The 26,835-nt window shown below is 36.4% G+C and overlaps 1 protein-coding gene across 5 annotated transcripts in view; it reads left to right on the forward strand.

Moving 5' to 3' along the window:
• Positions 1-26,835, forward strand: part of SEMA5A (semaphorin 5A) — a 314,341-nt gene that overhangs the window by 124,021 nt on the left and 163,485 nt on the right. For all 5 annotated transcript variants that reach the window (XM_063162897.1, XM_063162890.1, XM_063162903.1 and 2 more), the window contains one exon: positions 5,183-5,228. In XM_063162897.1, the coding sequence (XP_063018967.1) occupies positions 5,183-5,228 (46 nt within the window). The remainder of the gene's footprint in view (positions 1-5,182; positions 5,229-26,835) is intronic.

Consider the following 26,835-nt stretch of genomic DNA (forward strand, 5'->3'; position numbering starts at 1 on the left):
GGTGACAAGGCATGACTTCAGGAGGAGGGTGACCTCCAGAGGTGCAGGGGCACCCGGTACTTTTCTGCTTTTTCTGGAGAAGCCCATAGCAAGAAATACGTAGAAGTGACATCTGGCTGTTGTTGTACATCTGTGCAGGAGTGCTGTGTTCTAGGATCTTCAGCGTAGCTGAGCCTGCATGAGGAACCACAGGGATTCAAAGCACAATTTACTAATCCAGAGGAGAAAGCATCAGAGAAGGAAATTGGGTTTCACAAGATCTTTGAGTGGGTTAATTCAGTTTTTATTTGGATTCTATCATAATTGAATCCTATAGAGATTTTCTTATTCATTTTGACAAGCTCATTGTTTCACTGGTCAGCTTTTTATTGTGTGAGACTTCGTTTTGCCACTTCAAATATTAATAAACTGGGGTTCGTCTTCATTCCTCTAGAAAACCTGTAATTTTAGAAATTATTTTAAAAGAGCAATAAGAACAACAGAAATAATATCTCCATAATTTTTAGGATGGAACAACAAAACCTACTAGTCAGAAAATATTTTTCTCTGTGCATATGATGTTTTCACATCTTTAGCATTTATCTGTAAGCCTCTCATTTCATTATTCTCATTTGCTGTGGCTTCCATTTCATGCAAAATGAAGATAGTATATAACTTTTAGCCATTCTGCTTTTTGTTCTTGTAGTTTGACCATTTTCATAAATGATTCAACTTAGAACACTTGTACTAGGTTTCTTTTATTTCCACTATATAATCCTTGGCTTTTTTAGATATTTTTCCTATAGACTTATAATTTAACCAAATATATTTTGTACATTATAGTTTTATTTATATTGATTATCTCCTTTTGCCCTTAACAGTTTTTTGGTTTTGTAAAACTTTCTTTCCACTTGCTGACTTTACAACACTGCAAAGCTAGAATTGCCTTTCATCCAGAACTTAACCATCTCAGTTGTGGAATTGTGAAATTTTGCTTAATAGGTAACTCCTGTGGAGTTTATACTTTACATTTTTAGTCTTACTACTTTTTTCTCCCAGTGAATTGAATAAAATTTTATTCTTTCATGTGAGATAGTGTCTTGAAAGACGTGAACAGGAAGTAATCTTTTTTTGGTTTATTTCCAGGAGATTTGGCAGCATGTCTGGTCATACCTCGAGTGTCTGAGTTTGCTGAAACCCCTGTTTCTGGATTCAGGCTTTCAAATGCAAATGCATGTGGGGGTTTAAGATGGGTTATGGAGATTTTCTGCGATATTATTATATTTTGTCATTTTTTTTAAAAGGCCTAATCCTGAATCCATGTCTCCCTGAACTGTGTGTGCCATCTTAATATTCTTCTAATTCATGTCTGTGTCTAGTACAGAAGTATTTATTGTTGTCCCATTCAGCTTTTAGAGCTTGCACTTTCACAAAAAAAAAAGGTAAAATGCTGGATTTAACAACCGTTACTAACATGATATACTTTTGAATCTTTACAAATTTTTAATTGTTTTTTTACTTGGATTGTTCAGGAACATAGAGAAGATTAGTTTTATACTTTTAGCTGTAGTCATACTGAACGTATTCATGGCAATAGATTGAAATATATTGTTGTGAAGGAGGTGACTGCAGCATGCTTTTTGTGTGCTTTCATTCAGCTCCCACTGATAACAGTGGAAGTGTTTACCCTTGGGTTTGAGCAGGCTCTTGACTAATGGGTTTTAATTATAACAGCTGAGCTAGAAGAGTTGTTCAGTGCTGTGAATATAAAGCAAAATGCTTACTGCCTGCTGGATCTCCGAAGGAGTAAAGGATGTTGCTTTATCTCAGTGTTAGTTGTGTTTTCTTCTCATTAAGTGTCCTTCTGTTTGCAGATTTATGTAACATATTTGCTTTCCTCATTCATTAAGCACCAAATGGAAACAAATTTGCCAATTACCGCCAGTGTCAAATCAGTTTAGTTCCAGCGTGCAAAATTTGTCTTGCTCGTTGCTACCATATTTGGAAAAGAAGCAGGGCTGAATGCTAAGAGGTAGTATCTGCGCTTCAGAAATGTAATTTCATTTTTTTTCTCATTTTTTGTTGCCTTTAAAGCATAAATACCATGGAACAAAGTTGAACCAATGTTGAAAAATGGCAGTCTGGGGCATAATCTCAATAACGTTTTGAAAAAATGTTGTTACCTATCTTGTGAGGAGCATAATGGCTTTGCACATGCAATGAAAATTGGCAATGACTTTTTCTTTGGACTGCCAGATTTATTAATACTACATTTCCAATGTGTTTTTTTACTGTCATGCTCATTTCTTTAATTTTATTTTAGATATTTTGTTGTATATGTGCTTTCTGACTGAGTTCTCACATTCTAGTGATGCATGCTTTAAAATGTTAAACTGTTGGATTTGTAAAGCTAGATGAAGTCCTGCAAGTTTTACTGAAGTGGGCACATCTAGGTAGGAATAACTCTGATTGCTCTCTGAGTGCTAGTTTGACACTTAGCCCAGGATTATTTATGTAGTCACAGTCAATCTGTGCTGTCCATTTGCCCAGTTTATGTTGCTGAGGTGTTTTTACTGCCTCTTTCACATTGCTTTTCTTGTTCAATTTTCCTTCTGCTGGCTTTATAAAGCTAAAAATATTTTAATTGGTTATTGGCAGCCACAGGAAATTGAAAAATGTACACTTATTAGCTCTGCCTCTTGATCATTCACATGAATGTAGACATTTTAGTCTCCCTAACACTTATAGGATCAATTTTTCTAATTTCACACTGAATATATTAATGTGTAGAAGCGTTGTGCTCTACTGAATAGGATAAAAATCTCATTTTCTAGGAAAAAAAAAGGCAAGAAAAATTTTGAGTGTCTGTTTTTCTTCAGGCTAGCACTGTGTTTGTGCATTTATTTGTTTAGAATCTTTAAGTTTGGGACAATAGCTTACTTTTTAACAGGATGAATTGATGTCAGAATGGAAGATGACAAAGAAAATGTTATTAATTTGATAATCTGTCCTAAAAAGACCTCATCAGGCATAAATTTTCAGCAGATATCTGAAGATGAAGTACACATAGCAATTGAAATCTGTATGAACTACGGTCCCGAAAACTTAACATGTGAGATGAGACTGCTCACATATTCTGCAACAGAGAGTGCATTTATTCGTGGAGTGAGATGGGGCATTTATGTGCCATTTGATACCACTGAGTTAAGAGAGCAATTTACACCTGCTGAGGATTCAGTTCATTTTCACTGGAAGAAAAAAAATGTTGTTTTGCACCAGCAGTGAAGTTGGTTTCATTCATATTGGAGTGAAAGAAGTACAGTGATGGGTGATGAAAGTTTAAATGCACCAAGATGAGGGGCAGACCAAGTATTTATGCTCCCTGCTGAAACATTCTGGGCAAGACATTCTGTGAAAGTGAAGGTATTTTTTGCCCTTAGATAGGAAGTGTAGAAGTGTTAGAAAGACTACAATGCCTTAGTTCCTGCTGTTTTGGTGACAGTCTTTCAAGTCCACGTCCATGTAACTTGTTGGTGAAGCTTTGTGTGTGTACACATTGTTGTGCAAAGTACTGTTTTCTTTGCTTATCCACTTCAGGTCTCTTCATGACGCAAACTCAAGCACTATAGCTATTTCTTTGTGCTGATTTAACTGTGTAATAATAAATATTTTCTTTCTTTTACTTTCATGTGGATTCTTGCTCTTAATACCCCACCTCCTGCATTTTGTTTAGCAGTACTCCTAGGAAAGACTAGTGAGATGGTTCATGTACAGCCACAATTTAAGTAGACCATACATGTACCAGAGTCAACAAATAAATACTCATAGCTGTTTCTGAGAGTCCATAAATAAAGACAGCCATGATGTCCATGGTGGTTATCTTTCTGAGTTAGACAGATTTTGGTTTTGCTTTTCTCCCCTACTCTGCTGTCTCATTAAAAAAAAAAAAAAAAAAAGAGATGTAAACTACAGGTTCTGTGCCCATTAACAATACCTCATACCTCTTGGAAAAGAATTAGAATTATTATATAAAAAAAATTGGCCTAATTTTAATTTTGATTACACGCCTATAAGTTACATGGATTTAATATTGCAAATCATTAATGAATATTGCAAATATTTAAAGTTCAAGTTTAAATTCACTCATCTCTTTAGCATTTGTGGGTTTTTTTACTTGAAGTGAATTTTTAAAAATCTTATCAATTGTGTAGCATATTTGTTATGAATAAATTAGGATGGAAGTAATTTATATTATTATTTAAAAATCCTTTTTATTTTCATCTCTAAAATGTTATCACTCTTTAGTAGCATTGGAAAATCAGAATTGTTTTAAATAACGTAACAGGCAAAAGAGGACTATGGGATATTACTTCTGTGAAGATGCAGTAGAAAAAATGAATAATGAAAAGAAGAAGAAGAGGTGTGATAAGAACTAAGAAAGAAAGAAAGTAATGTCAGAGGAGGAATATTTCTTGCTTGTGGTTTGCCTGGACCCCTCCCAAGGTCTGTAGGTGCAGTGATGCTGCTGTAGAGAAAAGGCAGGATGAGAAATATTTTTGAAATAGATGTACAGGCTTTTGAAACCTGTTCTTGGTTGGTCTGTGTGTAGCTCCTGCTGTCTGTGGGAAAGCATTTTTAGGCTTTGGAGAAGCGTGAGACCACGTAGGGCAAGACTTTGCTCCAAATTGTGAAAACTCATGGGCTTGTACAGATTTGCCATCATACTGGGATCCTGTGCTTCAGAGTTTACATGCATGTGGCTGAGCTAATTGCATGAAGTTCCCATCTTTGTGGGGAGGAATGGAGAGCTTTAGCCTGTCCGTGTGTTCTGATGGAGCCATCCAGCACTGGTGCCATGGATCTGCCAAACCTCTGAGTATTTCTTCCCGTTGATTCTAAAAGAACACTGCAGCAATGAATCAGATGTACATGCATGCGGTATAAATATCTACTTCATTCATGTTCAGCCAGACCTTCAGACTGAAGATCTGTTTTAGAAATTAACTTAGTCCTTATCCCAAAGGGCTGCATATTAAGACAGCCTCTGAAAGAATCTGAAGCCCTGAATACCTGTCACTTCTAATTTTTTTTCTGCCTTTATAGTAATTAATTATGTTTTTATTTAAACAGTGGTAACATTTGGGTTTTTCATTGAAACATTAGTAACAATTCATTTTTATCTGCTATTTTTTTTAACCCCCAGAAACTACCTCTTCAGATTGAATCTTGAGGATCTCTCTCTAATACAGGTATGTTTTATTTCTGTTTCCTGAATTCCTCTGCAAGATGAAGGTAAACAGATGTTTTAAAGCAGATAATCAAGATATTCCTGAGCTTCATAGCTACACATAAATATGCATCTGTTTTTGTCCTTTTTCTGGCCCCCTTATTATATAAGTCATATTATCCCTTTTAATTCCAGATTAGCCTTTGTCCCAGGCCATACAGATCTGATGTTGCCTTACTCTGCTGTGATTTTTTTAGAGTGGATTTTCATAGTATTCATTAATACAATTTAAAATTAACTAACTTTAGGTTCAGTACTGTCCCTATTAATTCATGAAGTAATAGTATACACAGCTGAGTACAGAAAAGTAAAATGCTTTCAGGTAAGGCTGTCCTTGTGATTTGTGAAACAACTTGTGTATGTTTTAATTAGACTTTCAGATTTCATTTGCCATTATAGAAACAATATCTGATGTTAGCTTATATTTAATCAAAATTACAATATTAATAAATATTCAGTTTTGTTGCTGATGTTTAAAGCTGTGACACACCAAGCACTTTTAATATACAGAATTTGGGCTGCCTACTTTCATCTTCTGTGCCATGATCAATATCCTGACAACTAATTCAAGTGCTAAAGATTCTTGTTGACAGACTACACTAAGAGGTGCTGTTGCAGTTTATGCTGCTATGCATAGATTGAAGTTCATGGCTTTCCCTTGTTAGGACATGCATCAGTAGGCTGAATTCACTAATGAGGGAGAAATCTGTAAATTACAGAGGTTTATAATTGTGCTGATTCAAAGAGACCCCTTCTCACTCCAATCAATCAGAAAAACACTACAAACTGAGCACAGAAATCATACTGCTGATAGTTATAGTAGTTATAGTATAACCTGCTGTTATACCAGGTTACTGGGTTTCAGTCTTACACCTTTAAACAGTCTTCTCAGGTTGACTTTTAGAAAAGTTTCTTATTTTGTCTTCAGTATTGTAGCGCCACTTCTTTGCCTCGGTATCTTCTAATATTCTTCAACAAATCTTTAGAAAACTTGTGTTTCTAAATCAAAAGTGTTCTTTTTTTTTTCCTTTCACCAGTATATCTTTACTATTTCAACACCTAGTATTCAATTTTTCCCCCTTATTTTCAAGCCTACCATTATTACTCCTTCATATTTTTTCTTCCCAGATCTTAACTTCCTTTTCTTTCCTTCTACTTCACTTCTAATTCTGTTAGAGTGCCTCAGGACAGCCATTATCCAAAAGATGTGTTTCCTTGGATATGCTAGTTTTGGCAGCTCCAAATCAGCTGTTAGGTGACTGAAACCTTTGTTTTAATTTGTAGGGTGGATTATTTAGGATTTCCAAACATGCTAAACAACACATTCAGGTCTTGTCTTGTAATCTGGTATTATGGTTAAAAGAGGCAGGAACAAAAGTGAGAAGCAAAGCAAAAGATGTATGAAATCCTAGCAGAACAAAATGATGGAATTTCAGTGGAAAAATAAAGCTTGTTGTGGTTTAACCTGTTGGTACTTTATGTGCTAGTTAGCATTTCTTTGGCAAGGGACTGAGCACTTGAACATTTTATGTACAAACAGAAGAAATTTTCTTTTAATATTTATTTTTCTTCACACAGTTTTTGTCATAGTAATAATGTAAAAAAAGTCTCATTTAATCCTACTTATGTTGCTTGCTTTGATTTTTTTTCTTGGTTTTTTTTGGTTTTTTTTTAGCATGAGCCAGCTTTTGTAAAAACATGCAGATGTTTCACAAGCTAATAAACCACGTTTTCACATCTGGAAAAGGGGCACACAGTGAAGTGCTAGCTATTAGAGGCTTTCAGCATAGCTTAATAACAAGACAAAAAAAGCTAGAAACAAGACAATCCATATACCTGTTGTTTAATTATCTTAGAAAATTGCTCAAGCTCTAGTTTTGCTATTATGTGTGGGAATCAGGAGAAAAATTACTGACTTTTTCTCTTGCACAGCAAATACTTCCAACATGGAAGCAAATTGGAACAACTTGCATCCTACTTATCTACAGTTTTTAATTAGACACTTATAACTTTATTTCCTTAGCATTGCCACTTTGGTTTTTGGGGTTTTTTTTGATAATAGCTGATTCATCAGTTGAATCTTTCTTATTGTACATTTCTCTCTGGAAAGCAAAGGGAATACCTCAAACTAAATTTTGACCATTGACGCACATCAGTTATTTTTGTCCAAGTTCATTCCCTCACCTGTCATGCCTAACTGTCTGTTGGAATATATTAGTTTGTGCACACACTGCCACTGGGAAGACAATAGTCTTCATGTTACATGTAATAAACTGCGACAGTAATAATCTCATTTATTGCAAAAGCATATTTGAAAATATTCTGTTTACAAATTTCTCTGTATTTTTGGAAAGATAGGCATTTTATAAACAAAGTGTTCTTTTGGAGCATCATCAGACTTCGCAAGATTACCAGATTTTGTTTTGTAATAGGAAAGCTTTCTAAAAGGGAATGCATTAAATAATGACTTGTTGTTTGCAAACTTTTTCAAAAATTTCTTTGAGGAAAAATATGTGTGTGTCCTATCTTCTACAAGTTTATGACTGGAAAATAGTTTGTAAACACAAGATAATCTTCCTTGGAAAAAAACAAAAATCCAAACCAAAACCAGACATCCATTTGAAATTCAAGTTATCACAAAAGAAATGAAGAACATCTATTAAAAGGGTCCTGTTTCCACCAGTTTAGTGGAAGTTAATCCCTTGTAAAAGTGGGGTTAATGTGCTTCCAGAGTGCATCAGACAGGATGTGCATTTAAACATGAGCTGGCGCTGTGTGCTGAGACATCGCCGCCCATTGTGGGTGCATCAAAGTTGTCATCCCACATGTCATGGTTCTGTGCTTTATAGGAAGAGCATGTTGTTTGAATAAGCAAGTTCCATATGATAATATCTTTAGCAAACCAGTATTTGATGTATCTCAGCAATTTTCTTTGTGTAGAAGAATAAAGAAAAATAGAGCAAGTGAAAGCCTTTTAAGCTCTTGACGGAGAAGCCGAAGAGTCAAATTGTTCAAAGCTGCCTGTTGGAACAATGCATGCATAATGATTATGGATTAGGGAAGAAGCACTTGTTGGGGTTGTAGAGGGGCAAATATTTTATCTCTCTGCAGCAATAGCAGGCTCACAGACAGAGAAGGCCGGACTCTGCATGGATTTGTTTTGTAAGCTTTGCTTTGTTATTGCTCACCTCAAGTAACAGTAGAATGATCCATAAAAACATTGGCCAAGATGAAAGCTATGTTTTCTGAAAACTCTGTTATATTTCTTAAAATATAAAAGCAGAAATCTAAATAGTAGTTTTTAAATGAGTAAATTTATTTTCAAAAATGTACTCAAAAAACCATGACGTCTAGGAAAGGTCAGCATTAACAGTGGGGCTTTGGCATTATTTGGTGGGTGGCTGTCACCAGTATCTGTTCTCACCTTTTCTTTTTTCCAATTTTTTGAAATGAGAGATTCAAAATTCAAACATTTATTTGTGTCTACCTGCATGACAAATTTTCTGATGTGTCTGTAAAGAATAAAAAGCTAATACATGCTGGTTTATAAGTCTTTATGCTATAGTTGCCATAAACAATATAAATCAGCCTGCATAATCTTTTGACAAACATACAAAGTGTACATCTTTTCTTCTTCCATAAGGTGAAATTCTTTATTAACTCAGGTCATTAAGGCATTTGTAGGGCACATGCTTGAGGTTGCCTTTCTCATTTAAATGTTTCCTCTATGAAGTCTATGTGCTATTTGGGATGCCCAGAATGTTGAATATAAGCCTGTTCCACCTGCTTCTGTATTTACATAGCTCACCACATGTCTTATTCTCATTCTGAACCTTCACATCTCTCAGTTAGAACAACACACACCTCAGAGTCCACTTTTAAAGGCAATTTTATCTCATTTTTGCTGTAAGATTCGAATTGAATTTTTTATACAGGCTAAGAAGATCATAGTTTGTTTTTTTAAATGTGTGTTATTCAACTTTAAATTCTGGAATCTTGAGGATTTTTGTTTATAGATTTGTTTGTCTGTGTGTTTATACATGCACATGTATTAGCGAGGCAATCGAGGAATTAAAGGCAAGATTGGAACTATGAATTTTCTGGAAAAGGAGCTACTTTGGAGAACAAATTTTACCTAAGGGAATTCTTGCTATTGTTTGCATGTGTCAAGAGTGTCTGAAATACATGTTACATACTTTGTTAAGAGACATCAGTGGTTAGATGGTAGGCTAAATAATGAGTTAAGTAAATTATACTGTTCTTTGAGTGTATGTTTTGTGTGTACCTATGAGAAATAAAGAGGGAATTTTATTCCATGATTTGAGGTTTTAAAAAAATTCATATGTATAACCTGAAATGCTTTTTCAGACTTTACCTGAATTTTAATACACAGTATAATTAAAAAAAATTCAAAATATTTTTAAATAAATCAAATCCTCACCAGGGTTGTAATTCCATTTTGAAACTAACAATTGTTTGCTATTGTTATAAACAGGGGTTAATATATCTTTTGTGAGAAGCCTTTGTAACCTTAGTTTGTCTTTGGTTAAGGTGGTACTTAGCCAAGTCTATAAAAAAAGGCGGCACAAATCACTCAGACTCTCCTTACAGTTAATTTTTGGGTCAGTGCTCTTGAGTTCCCTTTGCTATGAACAAAATCAAAAGTTGTAAGTAGTTATGTAGGATCAAATCTTTACTTTATGCTCGTAATAAGGACTCATAATCAGCAAATTCAGAGATAAAGGGAATGAAGCTTTAATATTTTAACCTTAAGTTTTCCAAGTCACTAAATAAATAGAATCCTTAAAAGGCCACTTACTTATTTTTCTAAAAATTTTGTTTAGTGTATTTCAATCAATTTATTTTGTGTTGTATTTTACTTACAGTCACTATTTGTGTAACAGATGCCCTATTTGTGAAATACATGAAGAAAACCTGATGAATCATCATTTTATTTTGGGGTGAAGCAACTGTGCTGAAAAGGAAATGAAAGAAATATTTTCTCTGATATCACACTTTAAGGCATAAGGGACCTCAAGTAAGGATGTCCTTAGCTGATGACAATCATAGTTTGGCAATATTGAAATGCCAAGAAGGCTGAGATTTTACATTCTATTTGAGTGTCTAAGCAGGGGAAAAACAGAAAAAATAAATGGAAAAACTTGTGGGTTCTCCTGTGCCTGGTATCTATTTAAGGGTGAGAGGAATAGAGAGCATTCCTTCCTTTTATAGGCACTTTTCTCTCTTTTTTATGTGAAGGTGGCATCATTCACGAAAATACTGTTTCTCCTTAGGCCCTTTACATTTGTGTCTAGGACACACAATGGATAAGCAGAGTGCATAGGTTTGTGTTACTTTTGATGCTGTCCCAAGTTCCTCAAAATGTTGGAAGTGAGGGGAGCAACTTGTGCTTATAAAACTTTCCAAAGAACACTGAGGTGACCAAATCACACAGAGTGACCAAAAAATAATAGAGCTGGTGCAAGTGTCTGTTTTGGTGCTAGGGATGAGTAAAATGTGCAGAGGTATTTGGATTGTTACCTTTTGTCTAAATTGGTGCTGAGAGCAGGGTTTAAAAAAGAAAAAAGTTAAGAAAAGGCAAAGGGTGGTACATCTACGTATCACAATGCTACTGCTGTCAAGTACCTCTTCCTCTTGTTGGTACCTCTCTGGTGGCAGATTGTTGGATTTGATTGTACAATAAGGGCACAAATAATTAAATTTAGAGTATTGGAAATTTAAAGAAGTTTTATAAGTGTTTGTGAAGCCAGAGCTAGACCTTTGTAGGAGGTATGGATGGACTTGGTGGCTAGTGTATTCCAATTATTTTTCTGGGATCCCAATAGTATTGTCATTAGCTTGTTTGCTGCTTGCATAACAATAGTTACTGACCAAATGTAAAACTTCATTGAAGCCAGAAAAGGATGAATTCAGCTAGCAGTGAGTAATTTCACATATCTAATCTTTACCCAAATGACCTCTTTTAAATGCAGCTGAAAGCTAGATAAAGCATGTTAGATCCTAAACCTAGATAAATCATGTTAGATCACACAAATCCTGATATTCCCTTTACAACATATTTGTGCAGAAATCAGCTACCAGCAGGCAGTGCTTCATTTCTGCTAAAAAAAAATTTCTGGAAACAGTTATTGAAACAGCTGGTGCTCTTAGCTTCACCTGTATATTAGAGGATGGCTACTGTTCCAAAACCATTTAGGTTGTATTTGGCCAAGTACTGATTCACTCTGCATTCTTAATTTTCTTTCCATGTGTGGGATTTTTCATCTGCAGAGGTGTGGCTACACATATCAGCTAATTGTTTAAGGGTTTTTTCCTCTGTGTGGTGTTTTAAGTTCATATCCATACCCCCACTAAAAAACTATAGAGAGGGCATGCAGGGCAGCCAACTGGATATGTTACTCTTCTGCTCATTTCTGCTTGTTATTCATTTACACTTGGCTTCTACAAAATTTTGGAGGGTTTTAGTCTCCTGCATTTGTGATTTCCTACCCTTCCGTACAGTTGAAATTTGTCATGTAAATTTAAAAAGCATCTAACTGAAGAAGAGTGCTGGCAAATTGGCAGGGCTTTGCTGCTGGTTTGGCTTATCTGTATGTGTTAGTGTTTTCAGAGATGGAGGAAAAGAGTAGAGAAAGAAAACCAGGCAGAGATGTTATTCTTCATTTATTTGCTGTTCTGTCATTTTTTTGTGCCATGCTAAAATACCTGTGCAAGTGTACTCCTAGACAAATGAATCCATTTGGCCAAGACACAGCTTTTTATTCTTTTTATTCTCTTTTCTTTTTTTTTTTTTTTTTTTTTTTTTTTTTTTTTTCCCTTCCTACCTCTGCTTGTTAGGCTGCATTTCTTTTATGTTTACAGTAATCTTCTGTTCTGGTTGTGTTGTAAAGAAGCAAAATAGGTACTAAAATTTTTCCCCTTGCACTGGAGTAAAGCTTCTGTTTTCTTTAGGTATTAAAAATTTTGAGGTTTGTTTTTGTGTATTTTTTCTTTCCTTTGTTTGGTTTTTTTAAGGAGAAAGGGGAAGTCTGAATCTCCTGATGATATAATAAGAGGGCATTCATTCTCATGACAAGTAGAGGTGATATCAAAAAGTATGTGTGTACATTTTACAGCTGATACTCCTGAAACAGCTGATTTGGATTTTATAGTGGAATAATTTCACCCTTCCTGATAGTGGGTATTATCTATGGTGGTCAGCCACACTGCATTACATGCACAAAAGGTAATTGTGGAAATGGCTTTCTCTCAGAAGGTGACACTTGTTCGTGTTTTCACTAAAACTATAAATCATTACAATCACACAAGAGTAATCACCAAGTAGAATCTGTTTGAAAATAAATCAGGCTGCTGCTTTCCAAATCTTCAGCCTGTATACAACCCTGGCACACTTCAGCTAATTCTGGACTCACACAGCATCCCGTGACAACGGGGTGATATTTATGGAGGGACACAAGCTCTCTTTGACTATCAGCCTCTTTCAGTGTCACCTCTATACTGAGAAAGTTCAGAAATGTTAGGAAACTCTAGAAAATGAGAGCAGAAAAACTAATATAGAGACTGAAGGCAGATTGCCCTAATTCTCATATTGTCTTGTCAGGTGGAGAATTTGCCACAAGCAGTTGCTGATGGAGAGTCCCAGCTCTTTGGCAACTGGATGCTGCAGTGTTGAGCAATTTAGAAAAGAAATGGAATATACAGTGTGCTCTGGAAGACACGATATCTGTAACAGAGTGTCTGCAAACATGTTTATTGATTTTTGCTTACAGACCATGATAGTTCCTGCTATGGAACTGCATTGTGTGTTCTGGCCTATAACAATTAATTAGAGTTCCAACCACAGTTTGTATGTCGCGCATATTTAAAGAGCAGGCTTAAGGACACATTTTTTAGCCGTGGGGAGAATTGTCTTTTGTAGTACTGCAGAGATCCATTGGACAGTTCTGCAAGGTTAGGTGGGATAGGGCATTGATGCTTTTGGGTGACGCTACTGAGAGGAGATGACTTCATCTTACCCCTGCGTGTTAGTGATCATCAGTACTTGGCAAAAAGGCATTGTTTGGTCTGTGGTGTCCCCTGCAATTGGTTGTTGAAATAAAAAAAAAGATAAATTTTAGAAGATCAACACTTAGAGTAATAGAAAAATGATGGAGCAGTCTCATATTCCCTTGCCACAGGAGAGAAAAATTTAAGATACACATCTTGACCCTCAGCTCTAAGGAGTCTTTGGCTTTAAAGGATGCACCCAACTGCTGAACTATGGGAAGAACTGGCTATTTCCATAAGGCAAAAGGTTCTGTTCCCTTCATTCCTTGTGAAGAGGTGTAAATATTTTCAAGGTTAGGAGATAAGTTTTTTGCTGCTACAGTTAAGGAAAACTCAGGCTTTTTAACCTTTTGAGGAAACAAAGGAGCCATACTGAGGCTGAGAGACATGGACACTTGTTGCTATAACGTAGGTAGAAGGATGGATTTGAGGAACTTGTAACAAGAACATTGGTTGGTCAGGATTCCATGCAGGAATGTGTGGGAGGGAGGGTTCTACTCTCCTAAATGGTTCAGGGCACCAAGAGAGGGTTGCTTCCAATGTGTGCTTGCCTGGTCAGCCCAATTTATGAGGTGGATTGTTGCTCTTAAATGTTTGAGAGAGACAAACTTAGTCATAGCATAGGAAGCTAGACCTGTTCTAAATTGAGATTAAAAGTTGTTTTACTCTGATCGGCTTATCCAGTATTTTGGGACCCTTTTTGCCTTCATTTTACCTCATCCTTATTTTTCTGCTGCCTTTTCCTTACCAGATTTAGTTCTCTTCTGTTTTGGCATGTATTGTTTTATCCATCCCAGATGGTACCTCAATATGATGCTTCTGCTGTCAGGTCTGGGAGTGATAAATCATGTCAAACTATGGAAATCAATCAATTTATTAAAACTAAAAGTTAAATGTCCTTTGAAATATCTGGGTTTAGACACATATATGAGATTTTTGTATTAATTTTTTTGTATAGCTGTTATTTTGAATTTATTTGAAGGCAGGCAAATCTAGACCCCTGCAGACCACAAGCAATTCCCAAATGCTCAGTGGATTTGGGAATTGCCCTCTAAAGGACATAATCTTACCCATAAAGCAATTAAGAGAAATAATGTCGCTGTTTGTGATGTCAGTATTTTACTTCAAGTTTGCCTGCCTTCAAATCATGGTACTTTCAGGTGTTTGTCCTCAAAATGGAGCTAGGAGTCTGAGCTTAGGTGTTCAGGCTCTCTGTCTGGTGGATGGGGATAGCTCTACACCCAAGCACTGGATCCACTGATACCTGAGTTCTGAACTTTCTGATGCTCCTGAGGAAGATTATTGAGTGCACAGGGAAGAATAAATGAATAAATGCCACCTTTCTTTTTTTTTTTTTTTTGTTAAGTATCTCTTAATGATTAAATATCTCTATTGAATTTGACAATAAGATTTTTTTTCTACATCACACATATGCAGCAGGCTTCCATTGTGAGTAAATAGTATGTAAAATGTGTGTCCAAGCTCTTTCAGTCATGGTTTCTGAACACTGCAAACAATATGAACTTGAAGAGTGTGACCACTATTGTGCATACTTAAGCAAGGCTGAATTGAATATGGGCTGATCTATTATGGAGTTGGTTATAAGTTTATGTCCTGTATGTTTGTTTTTTTCCCTTTTTTTTCTTCCCTGATTTTAATACTATCTTCTTCAGTCAGTACTTCTGAATGTTGTATGTTTGCTCAAGTGCCTGGGAAAAAAATTATTTGCTTTTCCAAATCAGGGATGTAATGGTGGTTGGTATACTGTTTTCCCAAACAAATAATCAAAATACCAAAAGCAAAGAACAGACCATTACAAAGTTATGGAAAATTGAGAAATTACAGGGTCCGTACCTGGGCCTGTATATTGAGATATTTATAACAATTCAGATTTATATAAGTAATGAAAACTAAATAGTTCAAAGGAAAAAAAATAAAAAAGGAGTTGTACTAGAGGTTAATATTTATACCTTCAGTTATGTCTATATTCAATTTTGAAAATTACCTCCTTGATGAAGACCTACAGGTTTTTTTTCCCAGGGTACGGCTACCATTTTAGTAGTCAGAAATAGTCAGCCACAAAACTGTTCAGGTTTTGGTTCAGGTTTTAAACTGTGTGATTCAGTTAGGTTTATTAAAAATCAAATGAAAGACCTGAGAAAATCTCAGAATTTCATATATATGTGGGTACCCAGGATAAAGCAACCTTATGGAAATCACTTCTAGGAGAAACCAGTAACTGCGTCAGAAGCAAAACAAATTTCTGTTAATTATTTGTTAAATAACAACTTCATTGTAACATTGACCATTTTTATGTGCTATGTGAGTCAGTTTCTTAATACTTTTGTTTCTAAATGAAAACTAAGGTGAGCATGAGTTTTCAGAATTTTGAAATCACCTTGGAGATAATTTGAATAATCAGTAAATATTTCTAGACTTAGGATGGAGATTAAGTTAAACGTTTTCCATTGTTTTGGGAAAAAATCCACTAAATAACAGATTTATACTGTTATATATTTATTACTTTCTGAGTCTTTGAATTGAGTATTTTAAATTAAATCCAGTGTCTGATACATTTATGTGACATTGGTTTCTGTTAATTGCATTTAAATATGAATGACAGAATGAATTCATTCTGAGCCATGTTGAGTGGAAAATGCAGTAGCTGCCCAGTATTTGTACTCAGCATTGCTTCTAGGGTATCTGTCTGTGGGAATCCTGCTTGTAAGGATAATAGCTCATAAGCTCCAAGTCTTTACCCAAATATTTGGGCAATTCTGAGAGTGATTCTGTGCCTCTTCCCACTCATCCCAGGGACGTGAAATGATGAAAGATCAAACTGTTCTTTACTTTTCCCCCCACTTTGTTAATACGAGAACTATGAAATCAAGAGGAGAGACTTTGAGGGAAGTGATGAACTTTCCATTGATGAGATGAAGTGTTTCTCAGGGAAACTGAGGCAGAAGCTCTCTGGCCTCAGAGAGTGTGCAAAGACTTTCCCAGAAAAATCCTGGGAAACTTAGAGGAAAAGAATTCAAACAATTATCTCTCTTCCAGTAACCATTGTTTATAGGTATGGTTCTCTAGAGTGTGTTATTGACAGCCACCAATAGTGTGTGAGGTTTTCACTTGGAGACCAATCAGGTCTTAGATCCACCATTGTTTCTGTAAGAACTGTAGATTTATAATAATAAAGTGTCTTTCATGGCTTCTGGATCATGGAGTCAATGCCAATTATTACCTGGCTGGGGGCCTCCTACCACAAAACTCTTTCTGACTCCTAGGTGCATGGTTATTTTTGTTACTCAGTAGAATTATGCATGCTCTTGTTTTCTGAATACCTAGGCAATAAAAATGTCTGAATTAAGTTTTATACTGTCAAATTCACACAAAACCTTTCACAGTGGCATTTTTTCTTTAATTATGTTAGGATTTATTAATGAAGCTTTTACAATATGTCAGGACAGGTCTGAAGAAACAATAATTCTGTATGTTCATAGAAGATCAAAAATATGCCATCATATATTTATGAAGACTGCTCTAGGCATGATTCCAGTCTTTTCTCACACATCTGACAGTGGTGTTACTTATAGAATATTTTGCTATTCAGCATGAGAAAATAAAGCTGAATGAGTTGTACTCGACAAAACTCTGCATATGCATTGACAAATTAAAGCTGAGTGGAGAATTTCACATGCTAATATATATGCAGTTTACAAAATCCTTTGTAAACAGATGTGCTTTTTTGGGTTTTTTTATATAAAATGGTCATAAAACAGACATTAAATACTGACAACAGCAAGGGTGTCAGGAGACCTGCATGGATGCACAATGAGTTTCCAACAAAACTCAAGCAAAATAAATAAATATTCTAGTGGTGGAAGTAGGGACAGGTGAATAGGTGAATAGGAAGGAATACAGAAATCCCTATCCAAGCAGCCTTGGGTGGGATCAGGAAATCCAAAGCACATGTGCAATTAAGTCCCATGAGGGATGGGAAGAGCAACAAGAACTTTATTTTAAAAGAAATAAATCAGATAAGAATCAGCTGCTTTTGTGTTTCCTCTTGGAGTTGTATTTAGATTATTATACTCTAGCTATCCCATAAAGGAGGCTGAGAAATAAATCTGCAACTTGGGAACTGATGCATGGAAAATCATGTGCAAAACATCTACAAAAGCAGGCTTACTGTGTAAACCCAGTATATTTTTCCACTAAAATTTGTAGTTTCATCGATTTTTCTGCTATATGCTCAGCTACAACACACAAAAAGGAAGAATTGCTTTCATTTTCAGTTGTAGAGGAAGAAAAAAGTTCAGTCATTTTTATTTCTATAAAATTACATACAAAATGTAAGAAGGTATTATTCATTGTACAATTGCACATTAATTAGTTGACCTTAAAGAATTATAACTCTACCCAGGTGAATGTTGAAGAAATAATTGTATTTCCCTCACCAAAATTGCTGAAACTTCTGTGATGAAATAACAGGTAGCATGATGAAACGCTGGTTTCTAGTAGTTACATTCTCACTGGGACTTGCAAGTTGCAGAGAAGAGTAGCTGGACAGGCTGGAACACAGGTAAAAATACATTCCTGTAAATGAATCTAATCAGACTAAAGCTCTCTAAATGCATTTTAGAGTTGGTGCAACTTAGAAAACTCACAAATAATGCTATGGAAGGCCTGTCTCTGCAATCACCTGCATAAACTGGGAAAGAAAATACATCATGTAGCCTGAAAAATCGTGCTAGGACAAACACATCTTGCAGATGGAGTTAGGGAGTTTCCAAAAGGGAAAGTTCAGTGTTTACTGCAAGTAGGTAAAAATGTGTTATTTATTTTTATCTGTGAAGAATAAGTAATATTTGCCAGACTTTTCAGAACAGCAGGTATATGGGCAATGCAGAACATAGCAGAAAGGATCATGAAGTCCTTGCTGGGAGAACCAGCCATGCATAAACTCCCTGCTGATTCTAAACAGCCAGTTGAAGAAAAAGTGCCAGGAAACTGGAGATTACCTCTTCAGGAAAAAAAAAAAAAAAAGCCAAACAAAACCCAAAAAAACCTAAAAACATAGATTGAATCTTGTTTGTGTAGAAAATCAGAGCCAAATAGATGAAAGAGCTTTAGTCAGTGTAGCACAGAAAATGGAGTCCTGAATGATAAAATCTGAGGAGAAAAGAGGATTAAAACTACTAATTTCTTCAAGAAGAACATCTGGTCTGGCTAAATACACTGCACGAAAAGCAGCCCTTTTAAAATGGCCACAAAATGGTCACAAATCTAGAGTATCTCTGGAAGCCAGCCAGCCAAGAAAAATCCTCAGCAAAAACCCGATGTGATCACCGTGGCAGAGGAGACAGACTGAGCTCTGGAGCAAAGTGGAGGCAGTGCAAATATGTGATTAACAGATTGGAGGCGGAAGGCCAGTGCTGTTTACCAGGCTGTTACACATAGTTTTCAGCCAGCATTTTTACAGAGCAGGTGATTGAGACTCTCCAGATGCACATCTCTGTGAAGATGTGCAAATGGCTTTGTGGATCCTGGGTGTAGTCATTCAAGTTTCTTGGCTGAAACACATAGTCTGCAAAGACTTGAATAAGGCCCAGGGAGTATCTGAAACTCCTAAATCTTCAGTCAGGGCAGCATGTTGGTGCTGTGCCTCTGGGATCACACAGCCCAACACAGCCCCTCTGCTGCCTGTATCTGGCCTCTGAAATGATACTGATGCAGACAGTGAAATGGAGTCGCTAAATAAAAATATTTTTTGTCTCAAAAGTAGGAAAGGGAAAAATGAAAAAAAGAGCATCTAAATCAAGTGGTTCTCAAATTGCTCCTCCTGTAGGAAAAACCTATTTTTCTTATGTATAATTGACTTAGGACAGCTGATAAGCCAATGTGCTCCTCTTATGCAGGGCAGGGTGTAGCACACAAATATCAAACTCCATTTTTAGAAGTGTTAAATCTATCTGAATTGAGGCCTCTTTTTGGGCCACCACAGCCCCAAACCATAATGTAACTAGAATAAAATTAAGATAATTTAATCGGGAAACTGAATTTATCAGTCAATCCTGTTCCCAAAAATTCCCTTGATTCTGAGATAAAACAGGGTGGAGGTCTTCTAGGGAGATAATAAAAACTGGCATGCGTGTGATCTTGCACACCCTGCTTTAGGAGAATCTGCTTTAGCAGGGGAGGTGGACTAGACGATCTCCAGAGTCCCTTCCAGCCATTCTTAAGAGATGGCCACTGGAAACATATAATGGATTGGAATAATAGAAGAGATTGGCTACTTTTCTGTCTCGTTCAGAAGAAAGTTTTTCATATTCCTAATAAATATTTTGTAGTTTCTGTGTGAAGTAGAAAATCTCAAAGAGGCAGTGAGAGCTGGAAAGTGAAATAGAATTAATAGTCCAACAGCCAGCATACTGGTTTTGAGTGTAAGATTTACTCATGTCTTTATTTGTCATCTGATTCACTGCCTGCACTTGGATCTCTCTCCTCTGTAGCTTGAGTTTCCTAAACAGTAGGACTCAGAAGACTCTTTGGTTTTTCTCATTTGCAGATATTCAATTCAAACTCTGAGAAGCTTTCTTAGTGAATTTGTAATGGAACTTGGAAAAGCTTTTGGGAATGATTCAACGCTTTCCATAATCATCATTGTTACTATTGTTGGAAAAGCCCTGTCCAGTTCTGATGCCTTTGTGTAATACAGGCTTATGGTTTTGAGAGAAAGAAAGCCCACAGGACTTCTCAAATCTGACTTGTGGCACGCTTCTGGGGTGACAGGGTGAAGTGCTGTTAGAGCTGGCTAGTGTTGCTTTTGCTGACATTCATGTGGTATAGCTGAATTTTTGAAACTCTTCAGGTCTGTCATTTTGAATCATTGCTAGATGGATGAGTGTGTGAGTTTGGATAGAGCTGCTCTGCTCCCCTTGCAGCCCAGTGTAGATCTTGCTGGAAGTGCTGTAGTGGCTGTGCATTTGTGTGGCATACCAGAGGTGCATTAATCTCTCTAGCACGAGGATTTATGGCAACCTCAGCTGTAGGAGCATGGACTTCTATGCAGGCTGTGCACCAGACCTCTTAATATCATGGCACTGGAGTAGCAGATGTTTGTGTTAAGTGAAGCGTATTGAGATATCCTTTCCTCGTCTGCGGAATAGACAGAACTTTAACATGCCTGTTGAACTCACAGTGTAATTGCTGTGTAGAAGTTTATAAATACTGATGTTACTGATTCTGATGTTAATGCACTCTTGTAACAGCCATGGGAATATTGGTTGAGGCTCTTTTCCTGCTGGAGTTTGATTTTCCTCCTATTTTGGTTTCAGAAGAGGAACACAAAAGGAAATTCTGCAAGTCTTCAGACCATTCAGAATATATTTGGTATAAGTCACATCAAAAAAGTGTTAGGGTTTAACTCTATGGTTTTTTGTCTTGAAAGTAAACAGACCATAACAAGCACCTACAGCAGTTTTTAGAGAAGTGGAATAACTTCTTTTGTATTTGTCACCTGCTTGATTAGTAGAGACATCCATAATGTGCTTGAGATCATCTAGATTGCTTAATTCTTATGGACAGTGGAAAGCAAGGTCCTCACAGGGAGAGTGTTTGGTTTCTTATGTAAGTTCTGCTGTTGCTGCTGTCTTGAACACTAGGAGAGCCGGACTGCTAAAGAAGGCTTCTTCTTGGAGAAATGACTCAGAGAGCAGAAATGTGTCCCCTTTGTCATCTGAGTATGCATTATGCAGTGCAACCTCTCTGCAAAGCTCTTGCAAAGTAAAGCAAACAAAAATGCCACCCTTACAGACTCTATCTAGGATATATTCTTCCCTTCTCATGCCTTATTGCTATACCATCCATCAGATTGACAATCCATCAGATTGAATTATATGCTTGGTAATACCCAGAGAATCCTGAAAATAGCTTATAAAAATGAGCTGACTGATTGGAAATCTGATGAATAATCCTGTTGGTAGACAAAGCATATCTGAGGTTGCTCTTTCATTGAAGAACAGATGGGGATCTTATTACATAGAAGTAATTGATTTGTAAACTGATTAATGCTCAGGGTAGATTTCTGCTATTAATAGGCATAGCTATTTATGTCTTGGTATGCATTAGTATCTACCGAATGACAAGAAAATTTTCAGCACTTTTTCTTCTTTCAAGAGGCTCTTAGCATTATTTTGCAGGAGCTGAGGATCAATACTTCTTTGAACAGAAGCTTTTCAGCAGTCCCCATGGATAGCAATTACATTTTAGAAAAAAAAGTCCTATAACGTTGCATGTTCATATGGATGCATCCTCCTCACATAAGTCAGTGGCAAGCCTTAGTGTCTCTAGAAATTTTGTCTATTGTAAGTTCTTATTTTTCCAGGTGGAAAGTCCAAATCCTCTAATGCCATTTCTGGAATGCCTGTCACTCTTGCTAGCACAGGCCTTTTTGATATCACGGTCAATTTTAGTATAGTCTTATACAAGGAATGTTAAAAATATTGCTTTCTCAACCTTGTAAACTCAATAATGATAAAGATAATAGTGATGATGATGGTAATAATTACTATTACTTAAAGTTTAAAATATTCAACCACCTCTTTTCTTGAATTTCTTTGCAGAATGATTCTTGGCTTCCATGTGTTCTTCTTTTATAAGACTGAACTATTAATCTTGGTCTACTTTTGCCATTTTAAATTCTGAGACCATAGTCAGGACTTCAATCAAGCACAGAGGACTTTTTTTTCTGGGCTTAGGAAACAAACAGAGGTCTCAGAAGCTTAACTCTTAAATAGATGAAGGAAAATGTAATACTGAGAAGATGATAATGTTACTTGCTGTGCTGGTTCTAGATGAAACTGTTATAAGATTTATTTTTTGACAAACTGAGAGCCATGTTGTTGTGAACAGATGTCACAAAATGGAGCAGAGAAGAGCAGTAAGTGTATTTTAAATAGAAAAGAGACAAATTTGAAAAATATTAAAGAAGGGGAGAGCAGACAGTTTGCATTAAAAGTAGTTGGCCAGAAACTACTATGAAAGTACAGTGTCTAGACTGTAGTTTTTTACCAAATTAGTTATGTTAAAAACAAGTTGTGAAAATAAAATGTTACTTTGCCTACAGAGCTTCCTAACATGTTTTAAAAACCCTTATTGGCATTATTTAATGAGAAACTGTGTGATGCCCTTAGGATTTGTATTTGTGTGGAGGGAAGTGCAAGCACAATGAGCAGAGAGAAGAGAGTTAATCAGAGTAATGATTGTACCAACAAGGTGATAATGTCACAAGTCCAAACAGCACAGACCAGGAACTGCATTAAATTTGTGACCTTTGCTACTTTGCTTGTAGGGGAAATGGAGAATTAGAGGGGACATATACAAAATTTCTATACAATACGTATGCCTCGATTTAGATTCAAATTTATTAATTCAAAATGCAAACTTGACATTTGAAACCTGTTTTTTTAAAAAAAGTGACATCCGATGCTGAAAGTAATCTTGCAGGGTTTCTCAATGCAGATTTACATGTAAAATTAATAATGGAGCAACATCGGTGATATTTATCTATTTCTAACATTCTTCTTTTTATTTTTCAAGGCTTATTATTTCTGTTCAAATAGTAATAATTTCTAGTGTCTAAAATTAGAAAAGAAAATTTCATTAGAGAAACCTTTCACTGATTTAATGATGTCTAGTGTCTACCTACGCCTGGGCTGAGTGTTTCTCTTCTTACACTGCAGTAAGATCTTTCCAGTGCTTGGAAGTGTGGCAAAGTTGAAACCATTAATGAGAAGGAGATTTCACAGATCATTGAGTCCAAACCTTAACAAAAATTGTGAAATTAGTGTGAGTGCCCTGCAGTGTATACTAATAGGAGCAAACTTTCCATAGAAATCTGTAGATTTATTGGTAGTGTTTTTGGTGTAGGTCTGTCCTTCTCACTTGTTCAACTTCCCTTGTGTGCAAGAAGGCTGTAGAGGGGCACCCATTATTGCTTCAAGGTTGCAAATGAAATCTTCCTGCTCAGGTTCTAGACCATTTATTTAATGGAATAGTGGCATGCAGGTACATCAAGCTGAATTATCAGCTGCACCTCTTATAACAAGGTCTTTATGATACAGTCTTCAGACAGCTTGGTTTCAAGTTTAAATTCTGAAGGTTTGAATCAAAAAATGTGATGTCCCATATACCTTTTTAACTTCAATAAATGGGGAATTTATGGCTCACTAGATATTGTAGCCCAGAGACAGTTTCTCTGTTCTCCTATCTGAAAACTATAATACCCTGACAGTGTGCATGTCAAAGATTAGAGGAATGGTGATGATAGTGCTCAAATGTTAGACTTTTTATTCAACAGCTGGATAGCCTTTCAGGAGCTGCCACATGCCACTGCCTTCTCTCCTTTCCACTGTTCCCTCAAAAAACTTGCAACGTATGAAAGGTTAACTTGAGGAAAAAAAGTGCACTGATCTTTTTCAGAAACTTCAGTATTTCATGATATACTGAAGGTTTGAGCATGTAATCCTGACTTGGGCAAAATTCACATTTGTGTCAAAGGAGGCTTTATAGCTGCAGGATCAAGAAGTCTGGATATTCTGCTGCCAGAGTGGCGTACAAAGAACAGCCTTATGTTGGATTTCTTTGACTTATCATTTGGCATTTTTGGATTCATAGATGGAATCCTAAATCTATTGTTAGGTAGTGAAGAAGTAGTGCTCCAAATGGTGAGTCCTTTTCGGTTTTGTTAAGGCTGCATCCATCCAAACATTATTTTCCTAATTTTGAGTGCCTGAACCTCATATTTTCCTCAGGCCTAGGTGTCGGTGAGGGGAGACTCGGACACTCAATATGAGTGATAAGCAAGTTCCGTTTATTGAAGAGAGCATCAGGCACTTATACAGCAAGTAATAAGCTTATGAGTATTCTGTAAGCCAAGCGATATATTGGTTAAACTATACCATCAACTCTTCCTCATTCCTTTGGGCCTACATTCTCTATTTCCCACGTCTCTCTGTCCACTTGTTATCATACCCAGCTAGGCCCAAGGACACGCTATCTTGCAGGTGCAAAAACTCAAACGAACTGTATTCGGTACTTTCCCAGCTCCTGGTCGGCTAACAAGCGAATGTCTACGTGACCTCTGTCATGTAGCCATTTCTTCACGCCTAGGAACTTTCTTTAAAAGATCACCAAATGTTTCCAAATAATTTGGAAATAAAACTCCTCAGGGGGTTGAGGGTGATGGTAGCGTTGCTCTGACAGATCCCCAATGGGCCAAGATGCTCATATTGGCAACATGATCTGGTTTAATTGTCAGCGTTCCTGCTCATGCTCCATTTGTGTCTGAACATTTCCTTCCTCTCCCACTCATCACTCTTACCGTTCTGGTCTGTAAGGACAAAGTGAATGTTTTCAGGCCATTTTAAGGGATGTAAGCAGGTACCATGCAGATGTGATGGCACAGAGGAGGAGCTAGGAATTTGTGGGTAAAGCAAGAACATTTTAGGCTTAAGGGGAGCCCTGAAGGACAGAACTGGGAATAGAGAGAGGAACCCACCTTTCAACTTACACCTTATTACTAGACACGAGCTCAGCTTCTTAAGCCAGAACAAATAAAACCACCTGTTTTGACTAATCTTCCCAAAAGGTAAAACAGTAAAGGTGAAAAAGGTTTAAAAAAAGTCTGTTTGTTTCCATTTATTGAAAAAAAAAAGGGGAAAGAGCTGTGATTTGTTTATGAGTAGTAGGTAAAATGAACATGCTGGTAAAGAAAACCGATGAAACAAAAAACTCAGAAAAATCTAAACCTCTTAGGAGCACTTACCCTTTAAAATTAAATCTAAGAAGAGAATCTGAATTTCTGAGCTGCAACTTGTAGGGATGGAAACATCTTGGAAAGTAGCAGTATGGTAGAAGTCCTGTGCCTTTCAGCTGCTCTTTTACAGTGCTGTTACTAGAGATCCCAGCACAGCCTGAAAGGCCAAAGGCTATGACAGTTTAGAGCTCTGGGGAGTATAAATAGCATTGTTTTTTTCTTTACTGTAAGACTCCAAACTCATACTATCACTTTTCCTCTTAAGTCTTATCTCCTTGAAGGCATTTTTGCTTCTGCCATTTTGTCTAATCTATGTCACTGAATGCAGCTGAAGTGAAAAAATATTAAAATAGCTAGTTTCTTTTCGAACAGAGTTACTTCAGTTGAAAATCTATGCTCCCAGTTTATAAATCTGTTTTCTCTACGTCTTTGTTCAAACTGATATTGGTAAACTACCCTTGGAAATTTCAGTATTAAAACTTGGAGGTTTACATTGTCAAGAATGTAGAATAGGGGTAAAGAAGTATAAAAAAAATATTGGAAAGTGAACCCAACTCCAAATAAAGCTTTGGGCCCAATAGAGGAAAAGGTTCTCTTAATAGAGAGGTTGACAATGCTGGGTGGTTTTGCAGTGGAGTGCTGATATTGACACAGGGCTATTATTCAGCTTTCCCAAATCTCACTGTTAAATTAAGAAATGTTCTATGCAGGACACTTTTCATCATGTGAGTTGTATTTTATGGAGTTGTGTGAACCTGGAGATTCTCAAAATACCATGCACCTATTATGCTAATGAACTATTATGCTATTGATAGTGAGAGGTTTTGTAAATACACAGCTGTGGGAAGATCAAATCATGGTTTTGAATGTGCTAAAGAAAAATAAATGAGGAAAGTCACTTCATTTACACTTATTTACATTTATTTTACTCTGTATCACACTTATTTTCAAAATAGGCCTGTAATTTCCACCTGGTCTCCTGCAGTTTTTTGGATTGATTCCCATGTTCTCCCCATGCTGCAATGTTTAGGCAGTGTCTTTCAGGCTGTTCAAATTGTATTTTCATATATTAGCCATCAGATAAGGTGCTGTTTTATGTCTGTTACACCATGTGTTACACCAAGTTACACCATGCCTCCATATTTTATGCTGAACACCTAGCACAGAGGCTGGATAGACACCTGGAAAATAGTTTTATACTTAAACCATTGCAGCTGGTCCTCTGTCATTTTTATTGGCAGAACTTGAAACTGTGTGTGTCTTCTTCCTGTGCCTAGAAGTTTGAGTGGAGCTCTGACTGCCACTAACCTCATTTAAACCCTGCTACTTTCATTTCAAGGATCTATCTGGCAGATTTTTGTCCAATAATAAATTAATCTGGAGTGATCTTGTGAGAAACACTGGCTTGATCGTAGCCTCATATTTCTCTCTTCAAATCTGCATTCTGGCTTTCAGAATTACAAGATCTCAATTGGAAAGCAAATAGTCACTTGGCTGATACCAAAAGCCAGCATTAAAAAAAAATTTAAAAAAAGAAAGAAAGAAAGAAAGAAAAAATTCAAAACCGAAATGCCATGTTACATAGTTTGTGACTAAATTTTAATAACTTGGCTATATTTCAGAATTGCCCCTGCTTCTTGAGCATCTCAGCTGGAAGCCTGAAACTATTGCAGTATAAAACAGT

This window comes from Melospiza melodia, chromosome 1 (assembly GCF_035770615.1).
Source record: "Melospiza melodia melodia isolate bMelMel2 chromosome 1, bMelMel2.pri, whole genome shotgun sequence".
In the NCBI taxonomy this organism is placed as follows: Eukaryota; Metazoa; Chordata; class Aves; order Passeriformes; family Passerellidae; genus Melospiza; species Melospiza melodia.